Source organism: Parasteatoda tepidariorum, chromosome 5 (genome assembly GCF_982258835.1).
Source record: "Parasteatoda tepidariorum strain Cologne lab strain chromosome 5, Ptep-v5.0, whole genome shotgun sequence".
In the NCBI taxonomy this organism is placed as follows: Eukaryota; Metazoa; Arthropoda; class Arachnida; order Araneae; family Theridiidae; genus Parasteatoda; species Parasteatoda tepidariorum.
The window spans coordinates 10,469,730-10,487,856 of record NC_141759.1 but is presented as its reverse complement, the minus strand read 5'-3'; the positions used below and the strand labels follow the sequence as shown (position 1 = coordinate 10,487,856).

General features: G+C 29.8%; 1 protein-coding gene across 1 annotated transcript; it reads right to left on the bottom strand.

Annotated features, from left to right (window-relative positions):
• Positions 1–9,340: 9,340 nt before the first annotated feature.
• Positions 9,341–17,769, bottom strand: LOC139426388 (modifier of protein aggregation 4). The gene is made up of 3 exons (XM_087163402.1): positions 17,633–17,769; positions 11,810–11,933; positions 9,341–9,567 (listed from the first exon to the last, which is right to left on the bottom strand). Exons 1-3 carry the CDS (start codon positions 17,637–17,639, stop codon positions 9,492–9,494), a joined length of 207 nt encoding a protein of 68 aa, XP_087019528.1. The 5' UTR covers positions 17,640–17,769; the 3' UTR covers positions 9,341–9,491.
• Positions 17,770–18,127: the final 358 nt, after the last annotated feature.

The following is an 18,127-nucleotide window of genomic DNA, read 5'->3' as shown; positions in this document are numbered from 1 at the left end:
TTACTTTTTGAAACCTAAAATTTTGTTATTTGTCACTTAAAATTAAATTTTGATAAAAACACATGACATTATATCGCCAATAAAAATATCGCTAATAAAGGAAATTAAGCAAGGGTTTAACTTTATTCTAAATCTAATATATATAATTCTCTTACGTGGCTCCCAAATTTCGGCTGTATTTCTTTTCCGCCGGTGGCAACGTTTGCTTTGTTTTGTTTACGTTACTATTTCTCTTACACGGCGACAAAAAAAAATCCTCATTACAACTCCCCGAATGGCAACGCTAGAAAATCGACCAATGATTGCTGCTAAAAATGTCACATGCTAAATCTAGATGAGGTGTCTCAACATATAGCACTTTTAAAAACGGAAACTGAAATAACCAGGGAACATCAGATGCGGCAATCTCATACTATTAAGCTAGGCAGAAGTGAGTAGTCTTTGTCGATAGATCTCTGTTTCAGTATTTTGTCGAAAGCGCTTTTTTTCACGAATTTATATATTACGAATTTATTTGACGATTTTTGATTTATATCACGAATTATACTATAGCACATTTCAAATAGGTTAAACGAATTACATGTCATTTATTTGAATTCAAATTTATTTTATTGACTTAGTATTTACTAAAAAGACTTAACTTTTTTTTTAAAAAAAAAAGCTTTTATATGGATTTGAATGATTGTTTTGAATTCTTAGAATTTTGTGCATTTGCAATGTACCTCAGTTACTAACGAGGGAAGCTAGCTTGGTTTGCGAAGCAAACCATATAACATTGCGTAGCAATTTTCGTAGGTTGGCGAGCGTTAGCGAGCAGGGTGCGCAGCCCACTAGTTTTTAATATTCTTTAAAAGTATTAAATTATTTCAACTTCATTGTTTCTCTAAAAAGAGTGTCGTATGGAAAACTAAATTATTGATCTTTGAATCAGCCATCTGTTTTTTTAAGAACCGCATAATTATAAAGTCATATTTCACGTCCCTTTTAAATACTAAAAATAAAAAGAAGTTTCAAGGGAAAGACATAATTCAATAAATAAATAGCATTATCTTGATTGCCTTCTCTCCTTGTAAATCCCGCATTACATCAATATTTATTAAAAACATTTCACTAAAACAAATTTTAATTTCTAAAATAGCTTTTTTTGTTAAATTCAATCATTTACTAAAATACTAATTGTAATCTTTTTTCTTCCTCTGTTATATACAACAAGAATGATTTTTTCGAAGGGGGGGGGAGTTCGTGTGAATAGCCTGAGAAACATTCAAATGGTTTTAAAGTAAAATACATATTAGAATTCGAGGCATCACAATCAATAAAAGATTCAAAATTCTATTTCTTCTTGATTTATTTCTTCCTTGTGAATGTTTACGTAATACTGCAACGTCGTTGGAATGGGGGAGAAAAGTAAATGTCCTCTTTAGTATTTCAGACAATATTTGTGTTTTAATAGATTTAAAGATAATCACTAGAGTTAAACAAAGTTAAATACAAGAAAAATAAAAATAATTAATGTTTTTGCAAATCTAAGATGGTATAGTGAGTATTACATATACGCTTTTTTATTTATTTACTTATTTATTTGTCCCCCCCCCCACCTTAAGAATTCTTTTACAGTTATAAAGTAACAAAAATTGAAATAAATATAAGCTCAAATTTACAGATACATAATATTTTAGCTGTTTTATAAATAATTTTAAAAACTTTATAATCAAACAATATGTAAATTTAGATTTAAGTAATGACCTTGAGGCCTACGAAAATTCTATGCCTAGGTTTCCCCCCATTTCTAGACCAGGCCCAGTTGCCCATGACGTAAAAGCAGTATAGTTTAATATCAGTTTCTTAGATTCTAATAAAAATTACCACAAAACTGTGGTAAATGTGAATCCTCTGTCTTCATTATTTATCACAATTTTAATTATTCAAGAAATATTTGTTTAATTGCACGTTGTTTAATTGTATTTGTTGATAACACGTGCATGCAGAGTGCGGTTAAAAACTAAATCTAAAATATGTCGCCAAATCAACACCTGTCTCCAAAATACTAATCAATACTCAGCATGCCCCTGATATCATTTTCGGCCAATAGTGTGATCCGGCTCATTTGTAATTTAAATACTCGCGTAAGAATGGAGTCAGAATAATTTTATTTTACTTAAGTAGTAATTTTTAGTAGAGAACGACAGAATATTGCACTTTCTGGTAATAACAGTCAACATTTCATAAAGAAAGATGAAGTGTAATGATAGATGACCTATGCTTTAATATTACAATTATTTTAAAAAGGAGGAGTATTTATAAAAGTATATTTATAAGGAGGAATATTTATGTTTGCTTATCATACAATCGTCAACATACCAATGGCGTCGTCATGATGTTAATCGTCAACATATAAAGTTAACATGCATCAGACAGTAGCGCCTAATTTAATTTTCCATGCTTTATTCTGCAGTGCGGACCAGCTTGCATTTGGTAATTACGATCTGAAGTTAAACGGCGATTAACGTGAATAAAATTTAATTTTCAAAAAAACTATGTCCACCCACAAGGTTGAAATTGTTAAAATCGTAAGAAATAATAAAACATTTTGTAAATATACCTTTATTTAGACAACCAAAATGGTACTATGAAATATCTTAACTTTCTTAAAGTTCTGGCAATTAGAGTGAGTCCTACACCATCAAAGCAATTTACTGAGTTTTCCTTACATTGTTATTCATAAAACCTTAAGAATGTTTTTTTTTTAAAATAAAGCAAAAGACATTTTAAAATTTTATTTTAATATCTACCAGTATTTAGTTATACGAAATTTTATCATATTTTCTGAAATTCATTTAAATTTAATTAATTAATACCAAGTATAGCAAAAATTTACTAAAGCTTTCTGCGCAATGGGCGTGGAAGGCATGGTACTTGCTGGGACTCATTCCCGCTACTGTTAAACATCAGTGATAGTATTGAAATATTGAGACTCAATGAGAGCGCTTGAAGAATAAGTAAGAAATTGGAACTCTAATGGTTTGGATGGTGCTTTGAATTCGCGATTGCAACGAAATATAGTGGCTTGTTGCATAAGACGAATTCCTGTGATTTCTATAGAAACAGTCATTCAATTGCTCTAAAAATGTCTTCAGTGTTGTATTTTAACGTTCCTTCGTTGGCTTATGAAATTTAAAAAAGAAAAATGTTTGATATTCTTTCTTATGCATGCGAAAACAAAGCGGTATCTCTTTTTTTAGAGCAGGAGCATCTAAAACACATCGGAAAAATGTTTGTAAATAATTAGAAAAAAATATGCCTAATGCCTGAGAAATAGTTTTACTAAATTTAATAATATAACATGAAAGGCCTATTTAAACTTTACATTCCATAGTGATAAGAATCATATTACTATGAACATTGAAATAAGCAAAAAGTATACATAAGCTCATAATTTTATGTATTTTAATTTTGCAAAAAATGTTTTTGGACAACAATTTTTAGCAAAAAATTTTAAATTTTAATAAAAATCATTATTTAGAAACTAAAAAACATAAAATAAAAAATGCTTACGAAACGAAAAAACAATTCTAAAAATTCCTCACATCAAAATTATAAACTTTCTTGTTTTTAAGCATAATCGGACGCAGAAAACCTTTCTATAGAAAATTATTATCAAATAAGAAAAAAAAATTGTTTACAAGCAAAATCTTTTAGTAAAAAAATTATAACACTTTATAAATCCGGAGAATTCCAAAATGATATGTTTTTCATTTGAAAACTTTATTCTCAAATAATATTTACATAGGTTATCCCTTCATTACATTAAGATGACAGACGACACAATAAAATTTTATAATTGCAAGATCTCGATATGAATTTCAATCTGCAACTTTAAAACAGGATAGCTAAATTCTAAATGAAATTTATCATTCAAAATTTAAAAAAATACTTTCCAAAAAAACGATAAAAAAATTTATTAATGATCAACATAAATGATATTATTTCAAGTAATTCGGATGATTCTTAATTGTTTTTTTTTTCAGAGAATCAGAAATATATACTATTCTATAACAGTTCTCCACGTTCTGATATCCTATTTATTCATTGGAATAAACTAAGCAATGATGACTTTAATTAGTAATGAATTGAAGACCAAATAAAAAAAATTATTTTACCGTAATACACACATCTGTAACAGTGTGTGTTGTATTGTTACTATTTAAATAAATTTAGAATAAAATAAATAAAAACATAAAAGAGTGATCGTATCAGTAACAAAACATTGTTCAAATTAATTACCTGATCCTTCGTTCCAGAAGGATCTCCAGGTTCCGTAACTGGTCTAATAGTGCATTTGAGATGAAGTTAAAGAGGGCACACAGTTCATTAGGAAGTGTTAGGAAACTTTATTTTATTCATCAGACATTCTGTTGGTTCACTTTGATGGAGATGGCTCCCCTTTCACCATTTCTAATCATTCTATTAGAACACACATTTTCAAATTTCCATTCGGACGAGGCTGCCTTTTTATCTCCTTTAAAAAGAAGAATTCTAGCATAGACGATTCGTAAACACCTGGATTGTAGATTTGGTAATTGTTATCATGGAAACTCGCCAACCATTGGTGACACTGCACACGTGCTGCTCATCTTAATTTGCCAAAGATTAAATAAAATAAAATATGCTTTTCCTTTACATTTTATTTGAGAGACTTTAAAATTTAAATATTGATTTACATCTTACACCTTAAAAGGGGTGAAGCATTTTAAAAACTTATTGGGAGGAGAACTTGAAAATATCAAAAATGAGACCGTTGTTTCTCTCACACTGCGGCTTCCTCAACTGCCGCCAAGAAGGCACGCGGAAAAGAGCAAAGCGGTACACGGTTAAAGTTAGGGTGGGGGAAATCGATAAGAAAAATTAGGCTATTGTGGTTAAAAGAACGAAAACTGAAAAAACTATTGAGGAGTAGAAAAACAACGCACGTGTGATGTAGCAACATCACAGTATGCGATCACGAAATCGGAAATTATCGGTCAAGCTTGTTATTAACAGAAAGGTAAAAATTATTGAGAAATTTTTCTTCAAGTGTTTGGCGTGTTCTGTTTCAAAAAGATTTACCAATGTTCTGGTTAGTTTTTTTAAAAGTTCTTCTGCCCTTCCCTTAGGGAAATTTTGCTTCTTATTTGCTACTAAGAAAATGACCTCCGACTCTGCCAATGATTATGATAGAACTGAATGAAAACTTAATAAATAAATGCCTTATATTTTCAGGCTCCACTAGAGAGCAAGCGTTGCGATCGTGAATATAAATTTTAACAACAACAATCTCGAAATCTTGACCTGCTCTACTTCCGGTTTAGAAAGCTGCAAGTTTGTAAGGATATGGAGTATCGTTCGCTAAAGGTCATCACATTTACGCCAACAACCTGTGATGGCTATGAATTAGAGCGTTCCCCTTTTAAAAAGCTGAACTGGGTTCAAATCCCAGCGATAACAAGTTGATACGAATTCTGCATTTTTCTTGCACTGGCTACAGAGCTGACGTAAAATATCCACAGTGACAGACGAATCTTGGGCTAGAGTGCCCTTGCCATCAGGTTAACCGTGGGAGGTTTTTCTCTCCATGCAACGTAAATGAGAGCTACTTCCATCAAAAAGTCTTCCACGAAGGTAAATTTCTCCCAATTCTTGATCCAAGAGTTCCCTTGTCTTTTGGATTGGATTCAAAATTACAAGGCTACGGGGTTAAACATTAACAGTAGTAAACCCGAAAAATTGGCTGTTCATCGACGATTATTAAATAAAATTGCGCAAACAAGCAAAAGAGGCCTGTTAGCCGACAGCCAGCTCTGGATCCATTCCAACAGTGCAGCAATTCTAATTCGACAGCAAGTGACTTGTGAGGTAAATCATATCAAGTTAATCTTTAAAAATAATTCATTCCTTTTACAAATGAACTGTTAAAGGGTTACCTTCGCAAAAAACAATCTCCTTCAGTCCAGCTCACAGACAGAACGGTCCTAACGCTTATTTCACTAGATTAAGATTAAGCGGCACCAGCTCGGCTACCCTCTTTTACGATCCCCGCCGGCCGAAGACTCCCCGTGTAGTAAACAGTGACTGGTGCACATAAGATCTGTCGAGTCGCAAAGTCCTCCGTGTCCATAACAAATCAATACCTCTGAGGGTACTACTGATCCAGGAGTTTTCTTGTCTTCTGGATTGGGTTCAAAATAACAAGGCAACGAAATTGAACATTAGTAGTCGTAAACCCAAAAAATTGCGTCGGCTGTTCAACGGCGATTATAAAATTAAAATAAAAACTTTCATTTGAAAACGTTTAAATAGAAATATAAAATGAACTTGACAGTTCAAATTATAAATCAATGCTTTTTTTATAAATCAATACTTTTGCATTATCCGAATGTAGTTATAGGTGCCACTTATCGTACTGCCATCATTCTATAATTTTAAAAAACAACTGTTCAGTCATTTAAAGAATCATTCATAAACGATTTCTATTACTGTTAAATATGCAATCTCGAATGACAACATTCAATATTTCAACCTAATTGTTTTCTGGAGAATTCAAAATACAATAAAACAGGCACTTGCACTTGTTCGATATTAGAGATCGAACATCTTAGAACCAATTTTATTTTCAAAATAAAAATACTTTATTTCTGCGCCAGATACGATTGCTTCTAAACAAATAAATGCGCCTTTGAAAAATAATGAGAACGTGAGAAATTCCGATTTTTTGAAGGAAAGTGAAAGATATTTATTGTTTCAGGTGTCTTCTTCAAGGTGAACTTTCGATTAAACATTTACTTTACAAAGCACGAGAAAAGTGTATACAACACCTAACACTAAGCCTATTGATCAAGTTCGAAAACTATTTTCATCAATTTTAAGAAATCACGATTCCCGTATTCCTAAGCGCAATTCGAAAAATAAAAACATGGTGCGGGTATTTACCATCAGGATCGACGACCGATCTAATACAGGAAAATTTAACTGTCATCAAACCAAAGGCGACTAGATATAACAAATAGCGAATAAATAGTGAGTCAATCGATCGCTATTTGTTCGTTACGTTTTTAATCAAAAATGCACCACCACAGGCAAATTTTTTTTTATTAAACATGGAATTATTATAGACATTTTATAAAATTTTAAAAATTACTTACTTCACGCTTGTTTTTTAAATTTTTTCTTCCCTTTAGAAATATACTGTTTACTATATTCTTAAAAATAATTCAAAAGAACTGTCTTACATTATAAATATTAACTGTTTTTTTAATCGCTTAAAAATCTTCAATTTTTGGAAATCGGGCATGTTTTCACATTTAGGCAGAAAACATTTGTCCAGGTATGTAAATATTTTGGGCTAGATTGGTAAATGCTCAATCAGACTACCTTAAAATACCGATTAAGCGTAAATAAAATTTGCTAGATGCCGGATAGGGCGAATAAACAGCATTTAAAAACGCAGCAAAAACAATTATTTTTTCAAAAGACCTAATTATTATTTAATTTATTTACATTAACTATTTTATTTTATAACGCTCACCATAAGAGTTGAACAGCCGATCCATTTTTGAGTTTACGTCTACTCCGTATTTGCAGTTTTGATCGCAATACAGAAAACAAGGGAACTCCTGGATTAAGCATTGGGAAAAACTAGCCTATACAGAGGAGTTTTTGATGAAACTAATCCTCATTTGCGTTGCATTAAAAGGAAAACATAGAAGCCTTCTATCGGTTAGCCTAACAAAAAGATTCTAGCCCATTAATCGTCTACCACAGCGGATGCTTTAAGTCAGCACTGCAGTCGATGCGAGCCGGATGCAGAATTCGTATCGACCATACAAAGCTGGGACTCGTACCTTGGCACCTTATTGGGAGGCAAACGCTCAATTTCCTCATCCACCGTGGTGCTATTTACGTTAGCTAAAATGTATTCAATGAAGTTATGGTTTGTCTAAGGTAAGAACTTTCCTCGCCATTCGTCTGGACAAGTGGAGGTGACTATGGTCACGAGGTATAACTCATTCAAATAGGGGTGTGGGGTCATTGGTTTTGACTCTGATTTCCGAGAGAACGGGAATATTTTACTTTGGTTCATTCCATTGTGTTACCTCCAGAGTGAAGAGAAGCTACCCTCCCTGAAATGCGCTATCTCGTTTCCAAAGCAGCAGACAGCCTCAGACTTTTTGACGAGAGGAGTTTTTACCGTTGACAAACTTTAGCTTTTTCTTTTAAATTCCTATAGTAAGGTTTACATTGATAGAATTAAAGTTTACAAAAACCTCTGGGCATAAGAAAATAATTAATGAAAAAGTATGCAACATTGTTTCAACATGTTACATGTTGAAGGGCATGGACGTGGTGATAGTACTTTATAATTCGAACATTATTTTTCAGTTATTAATAATGCTTTGCATTTATTCCATTAATACTTGATTGTGCTCGATACTCCCTTGTTAATAATATTAATATTTCTTTATTGACAATCTTTAATATTTCTGATTTATACCTAAACTAAACGTTGTTGATGACTTAAATTTAATGTAGCTTTTGCTCCTTTTTTCCCGTAAATAGTACATCCCTATCCTATATTTTCATTAATTTGCATATATAAAAAAAAATGTGCGGCTAGTAAAAAGTTTTAGATTTTTTTAGTCCTGTTATTAAGTTATTTGATATGTTTCAAAGTAACCTCCGATTCCCACTTAGCATTTCTATATATGCTCCCCAAATCACTAAATACTTAGCACTTATGTATGCTCTTCAAATCACTAAATGCTCTTTAAATTGGAAGTCGGTGCTACCTTAAGTCCCTTTTTTTCAATTCCTATGAAAATTTCACAACTCTCCCTATATCTTGTTCGAATTTTTATTAACCGTTAATAAAATACTTCCTATTCATCCACTCAAATTCAAATACATTTTCTTTTTGAACTTCTAGTGGATGAGACTTGATGTTAATACAGTTTTTTCAAATATTAAATTCATTCATTAAATAGGGATGAGAAAAAGGTGAAATGGAAATTTTACCACCAGAAAGAAGATTTTCACCAAAAGCATAGAAAATTGGAAACCCTATTTTTAATCATCGCATGAAAACTTTTTTTCTGCTGCCTTGTTTACATTTTTCTTGTTTTTATTCCTGCGCATTCAAGCCAGATAGTAAAACAAAAAAGCTATCAATACTTAAAATGCTAGTATTTTAGCAAAGTTGATTTTTTAGCAGTTATCCAGCAAACATAAAATTGTTTTGATAACTTTATTACATGTATTATTTTAATTTAAAAAACTTCAACTCTAAAGCAAAATAAACATCTCAAACTAATCTTACTTAGAAAAGTTTATTGCAGTCAACATATAGACAGACAAAATCAAATCACATAGGCGTTGAAAAATAATTATTATTTAAAATGCATTCATTAGTTAAAAATTTTTCAGAATAGTCAGATGCACACACATTATACTAAGATTCGTTACGCACATTTCTGCTGCTGCTGACCCTGTTTTTCCAGGGCTTTCTGTTGTTTAAGCCTCATTTGCTCAGCATCCCTAAGAAAAATAATAATTTATTGTTTAATCAAGGGTAGAAACTAAAGAAATTTAGTCATTGGGCCAAAGGACCAGTATCTAAAAAATATTATTTAAAAAAAAAACAGAAGTTATTTCAGTGAATTTAAATGAAAAATTACAATTCAGAGAATATGAGTAATGCTTACAGTTACAACAAAATATGCTATTTTGTGATAAAACACAGTTCAAAACAAAAAACTAAAAAATAAAAAAAACCAACATACCCTATCTCATTTTTACTTTTATGATAGTCCTGAACCAATCACTCTTAATTTTAAGCCCCGGTTTAATGCAGATTAGTAAATTATTGTGTACTCATTTACAATTTAATAACTTTTGAATTTTTTTAAAAGTTGGTGGTTGAATGCATGGCAAGTTGGGATCTTTTTGTTCATTTTCAGTGATAATGTCAAAAGTTTCCTGAGAGTATGTGATCATCAAAGCTTATGATTCAAGTAATAATTGTGAGATTGTTGTTAAAACTAAAATATTGGGTATCTGTGACAGTATGTGAAAATTTTACGAGCAAAAACTGGATTTCAATTTATACGTCTTGCACGCTTAATGTAATTTTTTGAACTACAATTTAAAATTAAAATGGAGAATATCACACCATAATAGTAACTAATTTAAGAAAAAACTTAGGTCTTAAGATAATTGCGATATGGAGTTTTAAAATCATTTGAATATTTATCACTGATATTGGTTTTTCAAAATTAAAAAATACAAATTGCGATATTGGAGTTTTAATAAATCTTAACGTGCGGGGCTTAGAACATGTAAAAATACGAAAGATTTTAAACTCTTACGAACGCAAATTGTGAGCCGATTTCGAATGTAAAAACACATAAAGAATATTAAAATCTACAAGTCAAAGAAATTATTCACAATAAAGTTGAAATTAGGGATGTAACGAATATTCGGCCACTATTCGGCTTAGCCGACTACTGAAGTTATTCGGCCGAATAATGAAGTTATTCAGCTGAATATGAATATTATTAGATATTTGGCTGAATAAATTCATCATAATAAAGAAAGAAATTTTTTCAAATGTGTTTTTAAATATATTTAATCATGAATATTGCAGGGTTACATTTCGCTGCATTAATTATTAGAAAATCTATCATTTACTCAATTTAAGTTGTATAATACATAAGTGTATTTAATAATGTTACATAAATAAAAACGTTTTCTTGTTGCAAATTTATCATCATATGTATTTAAACAAGCATTGGAATCTTTTACATTAAAATACAAATATTTTTTAAAATATAGAAAGTTTAAAAAAGCAAATTTGTTAATATTTATTTCATTTTTAATTTAAAATTTGAAAATTGTTTAATTACAAAATTAAAATTTCAAAAGTGAAACTTTTTAAAAAGTTCTTAATTTTCTGGGTTTTAATAATTTTTCTGACAAAAAAGAAAGTTAAGAATACATTTAACAGTAGTAATGAGTTCTTATTTTAAATAAAACAGCATATAAATTACAAGTATAACTATAACTAAAATATGCTATTATTAATTATTTAGATTTATAAAAGCCATATTGCCTTGTTATTGGCATCAAGATATTTAAATTATTACAAAAAATAAATCAAGTTGTTAAAATTTTTTTAATTATACAAATATTAAAAAAGCAATTTTGTTAATATTTATTTCATTTTTAATTTAAAATTTGAAAATTACTTTAATTACAAAATTACTATCAAAAGAGAAATTTTTAAAAAGCAAGTATTCAGCCCCATCACTATTCGTTACATCACTAGTTGAAATATTTGGCCGTTATGCAAACTAAATGTTTCCTTTTCTTCTTTTTAAAAAAAAGATAGATGAAAAAAGAAGGAAAGATTCAATATTTACCTTCCAATTTTATAATTAATTCTATCACAGATCTGCAATGCTATTTTTGAATTACTAATACTATAGCTAAAATATGTAACTGTGAGTCATATACTAGTTAGTTATTGCTTTATTATACATAAATATGTAAAATTTGCAATCTATTACCTTTAAAAAGAAATAGCTTTTGCACTATAATTTTGAAATTTTTTTTTATTTTGATGTGATTTTAGTCTATAGCATATCTTCTTCAATTGATATCAGTTAAAAACAAAATAAAAAATGAGGTATGAATTTATTAACGCTTTTAAGTAAACTTTTAGTACTTCCTTCAAGTGAAAAGGAAAGATATTTTCGAAATTTCCAATACAAAATCTTACCTTTGACGCCTTTCTTCTAACGTTAAACCTCTATTGCCATCCTTATTATTGGCACCAGACTTTTTATTCTGTTCACTTTGTTTTTTCTGGTTTTTCTGTCGAGCAAGCTCTCGTTGATTTCCACCTGAAAATGCAAACACTTAGCTGTAACTGCAATACCCATTCCTTTTATATTAATATAATATGGTCAAATTAAACTTTGGAGAAAAAATTTAAAAGCCGCATAAAATATTTTCTCTAAGCATTAAAATTACTCCAATCTTAGTTTTGAGTTTTCCATTGATGTGTTAATCAAAGATAAAATAAGGCAAAAGCACAACAACGCCACATAACAGCAGATCATATAAAAACTAGATTTTAACAAGATCATATAACAGCAGTAATGATAGAAAAATTCACATTAAACAACACTAATTACACAAGATACTTTTTAAATCTTAATATGGCACATAACAGACTTGAACTGATCTATAGTTTGAAAGTTTGCAATTTGAAAATTTTTGTGTATTTTAAATATCTTCTTGGTAAATGAAAGTTACATTTAAATTTTTTTTTTGACTTCTTTCATGGTAAATCAAAATTTTATTTTTTTTAATTAACCCTACACATTAATACATAATACAATGTTACCGACACTAAATTTTAAACCACATTATTGAGCTTGTTGATGGAAAAATAAATTATGATATTTGGAGTAAAATGGAATCATTAATACAAAAATAATGTATACAGTAATTTCTGTAAAGTATGCATATGTTTTTGACTTGAGTCTGAGGAAAATAAGTTTTATTTATTTATTTACTAATATGTTACCTTCAATTTCATAACAACCACCAGGCTAAGAGTAATGCTGCACTAATAAAACCTTATAAAAGCCAATCTGCCCACACAATATCTATATTTTTTTCCACTAACAATTAACACACAGTATGCAGTTGTTTTCAAGATAAATCATTTTGAGAATAAATTATAAAAATCTTGTTTTTACAAAAATTGCTCATTAAAATTGTAAAAAAAAAAAAAAAAAAAAAAGCTTTAAAGAAGCTATTATTGGAGTTAAAGCATGTTGGAATAGCTGATATGAAAAAAAGAAAAACTCTTACGAGTTACAACTTTCACAAAAAATTCTCAATTCCTCCACCCCAAGTCCTTTTGGTCTTACTCTTTAAATCCAAACCCAGTCTCATATATTTTTCTTGTCTTTTCAATTATAAAACTTATCAGTTTTTAAATACATTATACAAGGTGATTTATAGAGAAGTATAAAATTTCAATGAATTGTAATCAAGAATAATATAAGATATTGTATGTTACCTGTAACAAAATTGTATGGGATTATTTTAAGTTCTTTTAGACACAGTTGAAAATGTTCTATATGTGACCTCTTAATCACTAGACACAACCCATTTGCACCCAAAAGCATTTTAAGGTATTTGAATCAAGTCATCATTTATAGTGGATGTGAAACACTATTTCTGCTTTGCTAGATAAACAGGAGGGAATCACAAGGTAATGGGCCAGAACTTCTGGTTGGTCATTGAGTAACTGGCATGTTGTATTCTGTGGCTCCCCCAATCTATCAGTGAAGGAGACATTCATAAGGTAATCTTGCATGTTGAGCAGTGTGGTGGTGTACCATCCAATTGAAGAAAGAAGCGTTCAATGTCGTCCTGCAAATGAGGCATTAATCAAAGAGTAAACAATTCTAAAAAATTGCTCCTGTGACTTGCTCTTGAAAAAAGAAGGGTTCTGAATTGCTCTCAACACAGCCTAAAACACATTTACATTTGGAGAATCTTAAGTGTTGATCTGTGTGTTTGAGATTATCTGTACTCCGAAAAGCAAACAAGTTTACATTCCAACAGATGCAGAATGTTGCTTCATCGACAAAAAGTTAAGTGGAATTAATCACTAACACTGGTCTTAATTCAGATACCTTAATATGCAATTTTAGGAAAAAATGGATTACTAGTTCGGGGCGTGTTCACTGATTAAGGGGTAACACAGAGAACATCTGTAAGCATTTGTAACAAAACTTTAAACAATCCTATACAATTCCGTTGCAGGTAACATATATCTTACATTGTTCTTTATTTACAGCACATTGAAACTGCATACTTCTTTAAGAATTAGCCTGTACACTAAGCATCAGCATACATTAAACAAAATAATAAAGAGCATAATTCTAGAAATTCAGAAAATACAATTTGAATAACATTTTTAAGTAAAAAGTACCGTTTGATTTCAATTATTTGGAACTTGCCAAAATTTAAAAACCAGCCTACTTTATAACATTCGATCGATCTGTAATATTAAATGTGCTAGTTTACCGATCTTACTAATTGAATTCTTACTTTTGGAATTTGTTTATTTATTTTGGGTGAACATAAGATCTGTCAACAGAAAGTAAGGTTGTCTAATGCATGTCATACTGTGCTATCATACTATGTCATAGCTTAGAATGCACATTTACTTTAAAATTCGAGTTAATTATAACAGTTTACTTTGGTTAAATTGCACTGGCATCAACTTTATGCAAATAAGTATAACATGTAATAAATATACTTGTCACTCATGATTCTATTCTAATTGTAGTCTCTATAACCAGAACGCTTACGAGTAACAGTAAATGTTTTTGTCCCAATTTGACAGCAATGTTGCTTTTTATCTACTTATTTTTTTAAAAATGTTTTTATTTATCCTCAATTTCGTAGTAGTTTCAATTTATTTTATGGAAATTTTTCAATTTGATATTGTTAAAAACACAGAAAAATATCATTATTATTATTGTTTTACAAAGTTTCACACATTCTTTTTGGAAAAATCTTTTTATTTTATATGCTCTTTCTTGTTATCATGAGACATTGCACATCTGTCTGGTTTTAAGTCCCTTTTAAGTGATATAAACCCCTCTATGTGCCTTTCTTAGGAAGGGTATGTCATTTGAAATTAATGTTTATGGCTCTATTTTTCACAAATCACAGTCAGCAGTAATTTTTTTCATTTCTTGAGGGTTTACTTAACTGCACATTTTCGTTTCTTAAAATTTCTACTCATTAAATCTTAATTATATATTAACAATACTCAGGGACTGATTTAGCCTAATTGGGGCAAGGGGCAAAACTTCTTTGAGGCCCCCTCTGAATCACTAATAAAGAACTGTACTTTACTTCTTTCAATGGTCAGGGGAGGTATCGTTTTGTCCATTTTATTCTTTTCTGACAATTCTATGTCCATCATGCCGAATGCAGTTCTCTGATTATTAACTTTGTCACCTAGCTGCAAAAAATTTATATCCTTGCTGCCATTGGGGCGGAATTAAGCTAAATTTTCGCAATTAGGATGGCTTAATTAAGTCAATCAGAAGCCCATCTTTTTGTAAACATATCGCATTTTGTGATATGTGAAAATACAGGTTTTTGATTTACCAAATTGTGAAAATTTAGCCGAATTCCGCCTTAGAAAGCTATGGATTTACAAAGTATAGATTTTTTGTGTTCATACGATAGATTAATGAAGAAGCTAACATAAAACTAGCAGATTTTACAATGTTTAGATATTTTGTTTAAAAAAAGTTCATTAAAGAAGGAAATGTAAAATAAACTTTCCATTCGATTTGGGGGTCCGGGGCAACTGCCCCATATGCCCCTGCCTTAGCCAGGCTCTGACTGGAAGTTGTCCTCAGAATTTTCACTTATTAGACCTTTTCAATTTTTGCACCATTATTTTAAACATTAGCTGTCAAGAGTGCCACCTGACCTCAGTTGCTGCTGGTAATATAGAAGTATCTAGAATTTATTAAGATTTAATTTACAAAGCCATGCAAAGAGAATTCATGGATTTATTGGGGAATAAAATAGAAGAAAAAGAATATTGTTGTTCGACCTTAAATAGTATAATTTGTATTCTAACTTTTGAGTATCATTAATCTTATTCTAACTTCTTTTTAGTTATAAACTGTGCAACAAACTTCATCTGAAAAACCGTAAGTTTTCTTTCACTGACATAGAGCATCATTTTAAGTTAATAAATTGCCTATTAGATGCTATGTTTTCCTTGCAGTCATAGAGCCTTATCCTCACAACATAAGGTTATTTTTACAGTTTTGAAAAAATTGTTTCGCAATCTAAATTCTACAGCAGGGAGGTATTTTTACAGAAGGCATGGCACTACTCATAGCAAAAAACATGATTATTTTAACACTGTATAACAATTTTAATGTGCTTGTTTTTAACATTAACTGACAATAACCATAAAAAATACATTATACCTAAAAAGTAAAAAAGAGATAATTAACCTTAGAAATGCATCTTACATTAATTTCACTAACTTTAAAAAAAATAAAAAACTTTCATTTGCTAAATTTTTTTAACAGCAAACATTCAATTAATAAATGTAAGATAATTTATAAGAGTGAAACACACTAAGTTTGCAACATAAACCAAATTTATGGGAAAAGTTTAAAAAAAATTATAATAAATTTTTTTTAAAAAAAACTAGGTAACAATATAATAACATTACTTGACTATAAATAATCAAACATTGGTTCAAAATTGATACCAGACAAAAATGGCAAAAACAATATAGCATTTCAGAATTTTTTTTTTAATGTAGAGTTATACTTAAATAGTGCAAGATAGCATCACGAAAAAGATAAAAATATTGTAAGAATAAAAATCATACACGCAAGGCAATTAACACCAGCATAATTCTTTTAGTTTTAATTGCTAGAACTATAAAGCTCAGAAGATGTTTCTGTATCGTGATCTGCCATGCCAACTACAATCTCCAAATTGATTTTAAATGGGAAAATTAAAAAAAAAAAAAAAAAAAAAGTTTTAGATGTTTCCCCAGGGGAGGCTACAAGTTATACCCTTCGAGTTGGTCGCTTTCTGTGATGTTTTTTTTTTTTTAAATTTCTCACGAGCCGAGCCGCTGTCCAGAAGTTGCCAAGACTTGGCGATTATTCTGCCACAGATCACGATACAGAAATATCTCCTTTGATAAAGAAATGCTTTTTAAAATAATTAACCATACATATTGATAAAGATATCCAACTCAAAATGAATAGCTATATAAATGGAAGAAAAATGTTTGATTCTGAAGATTTGCTTGAAACTTTTTGATGTCAGATAATAACATCCACAAGGTAGTCTAAAATGTACTTCAGTTTGTGAAAATATGTAATGACTCAATTTAAGAAATAAAATTGAGATTAAATTTAAATATCTCTGACGAATTTAAAAAGTAGGTCAAATGACAAGAATTGCATTATTAAATCAAAAATATTCACAATGATCCAAAATAAAAAAGTAAACAAAAAACATAGGGTAAGATCATTGACATCAAGATATTCTATAAGTCAGTAATTAAAACATCAGATTTCAATTTTATCCAGTAAACTGGTAGGCACTAGCAATAAAAAGCCTTATTCTCCAACGAAATAAATTAAAGATAAAAAGGAAAAAAATATCTAATGCTAGAACAAAAAGATAAATTACAAAGCAGTATAATAAATAATACTAATGTAATTTTATGCTTAGTTTATGCTAAGAAATTTATTGCTGACGGTTGATGAAATTTTGTACGAGCTAACATTTCAAATATCAGTAATCCAAATAATATTGCAAAAGAGTTATAAATGAAATTATGTTTGCTGTTGATAATTTCAAAAATAAAATAATAAGATTTTTCTTTGAAATGCATCTCATTTAAAAGCTGGCAAAAATTGTAATATGAGGAAACGTTGAAAGGTGATATAGATATAATAATATTTATTAACAAATTAAAGTATTACTCAAATGACACCAAACAGTAACTTACGTGTCATTTTGGAACTCTAAAACAAAACAAAAATTAAGTCAAAGAGAGCCAGTTAGACTGAGGACCAACTACAATTTTCACAACACAATATTTCTCCGAGTATAGGTAGTGTATAGCGTGAGGATGCCTGTGAATCCTCAGGAAACAGGATGACCCTTCAAGGCATGTTTTCAAGCATGCGCAGTATACTAATCATAATGAGTAACGCCTCCTCCCTGTCCTTCTTACAGACGTCTGCAGAACAGAAAATGGCGCGCTCATTTCCAGAATCAAAGCTCATTTCAAATCAAAGCTTATCAAGAAATAATAAAAGATTATTAAAAGGGTATGTAATTATATTTTATTCGATGTATTGATTTTCTGCCTTTTCATTAGAAATATGTATTTCCTTAATTGTTGAATGATCATCTTTTTTAATTAATTAATGAACGTTGAATAAATAAAAAGCTTTGCAAGAATCAATGTTCAGTTTCTTTCCTATTTTCTTTATTTGAT

Bases quoted from the DNA above. Each gene is read 5' to 3' on its own strand.
- LOC139426388 (XM_087163402.1), bottom strand. The intron at 9,568-11,809 runs GTAAGATTTTGT...TATTTTTCTTAG, and splicing joins TTAGAAGAAAGGCGTCAAAG to GGATGCTGAGCAAATGAGGC.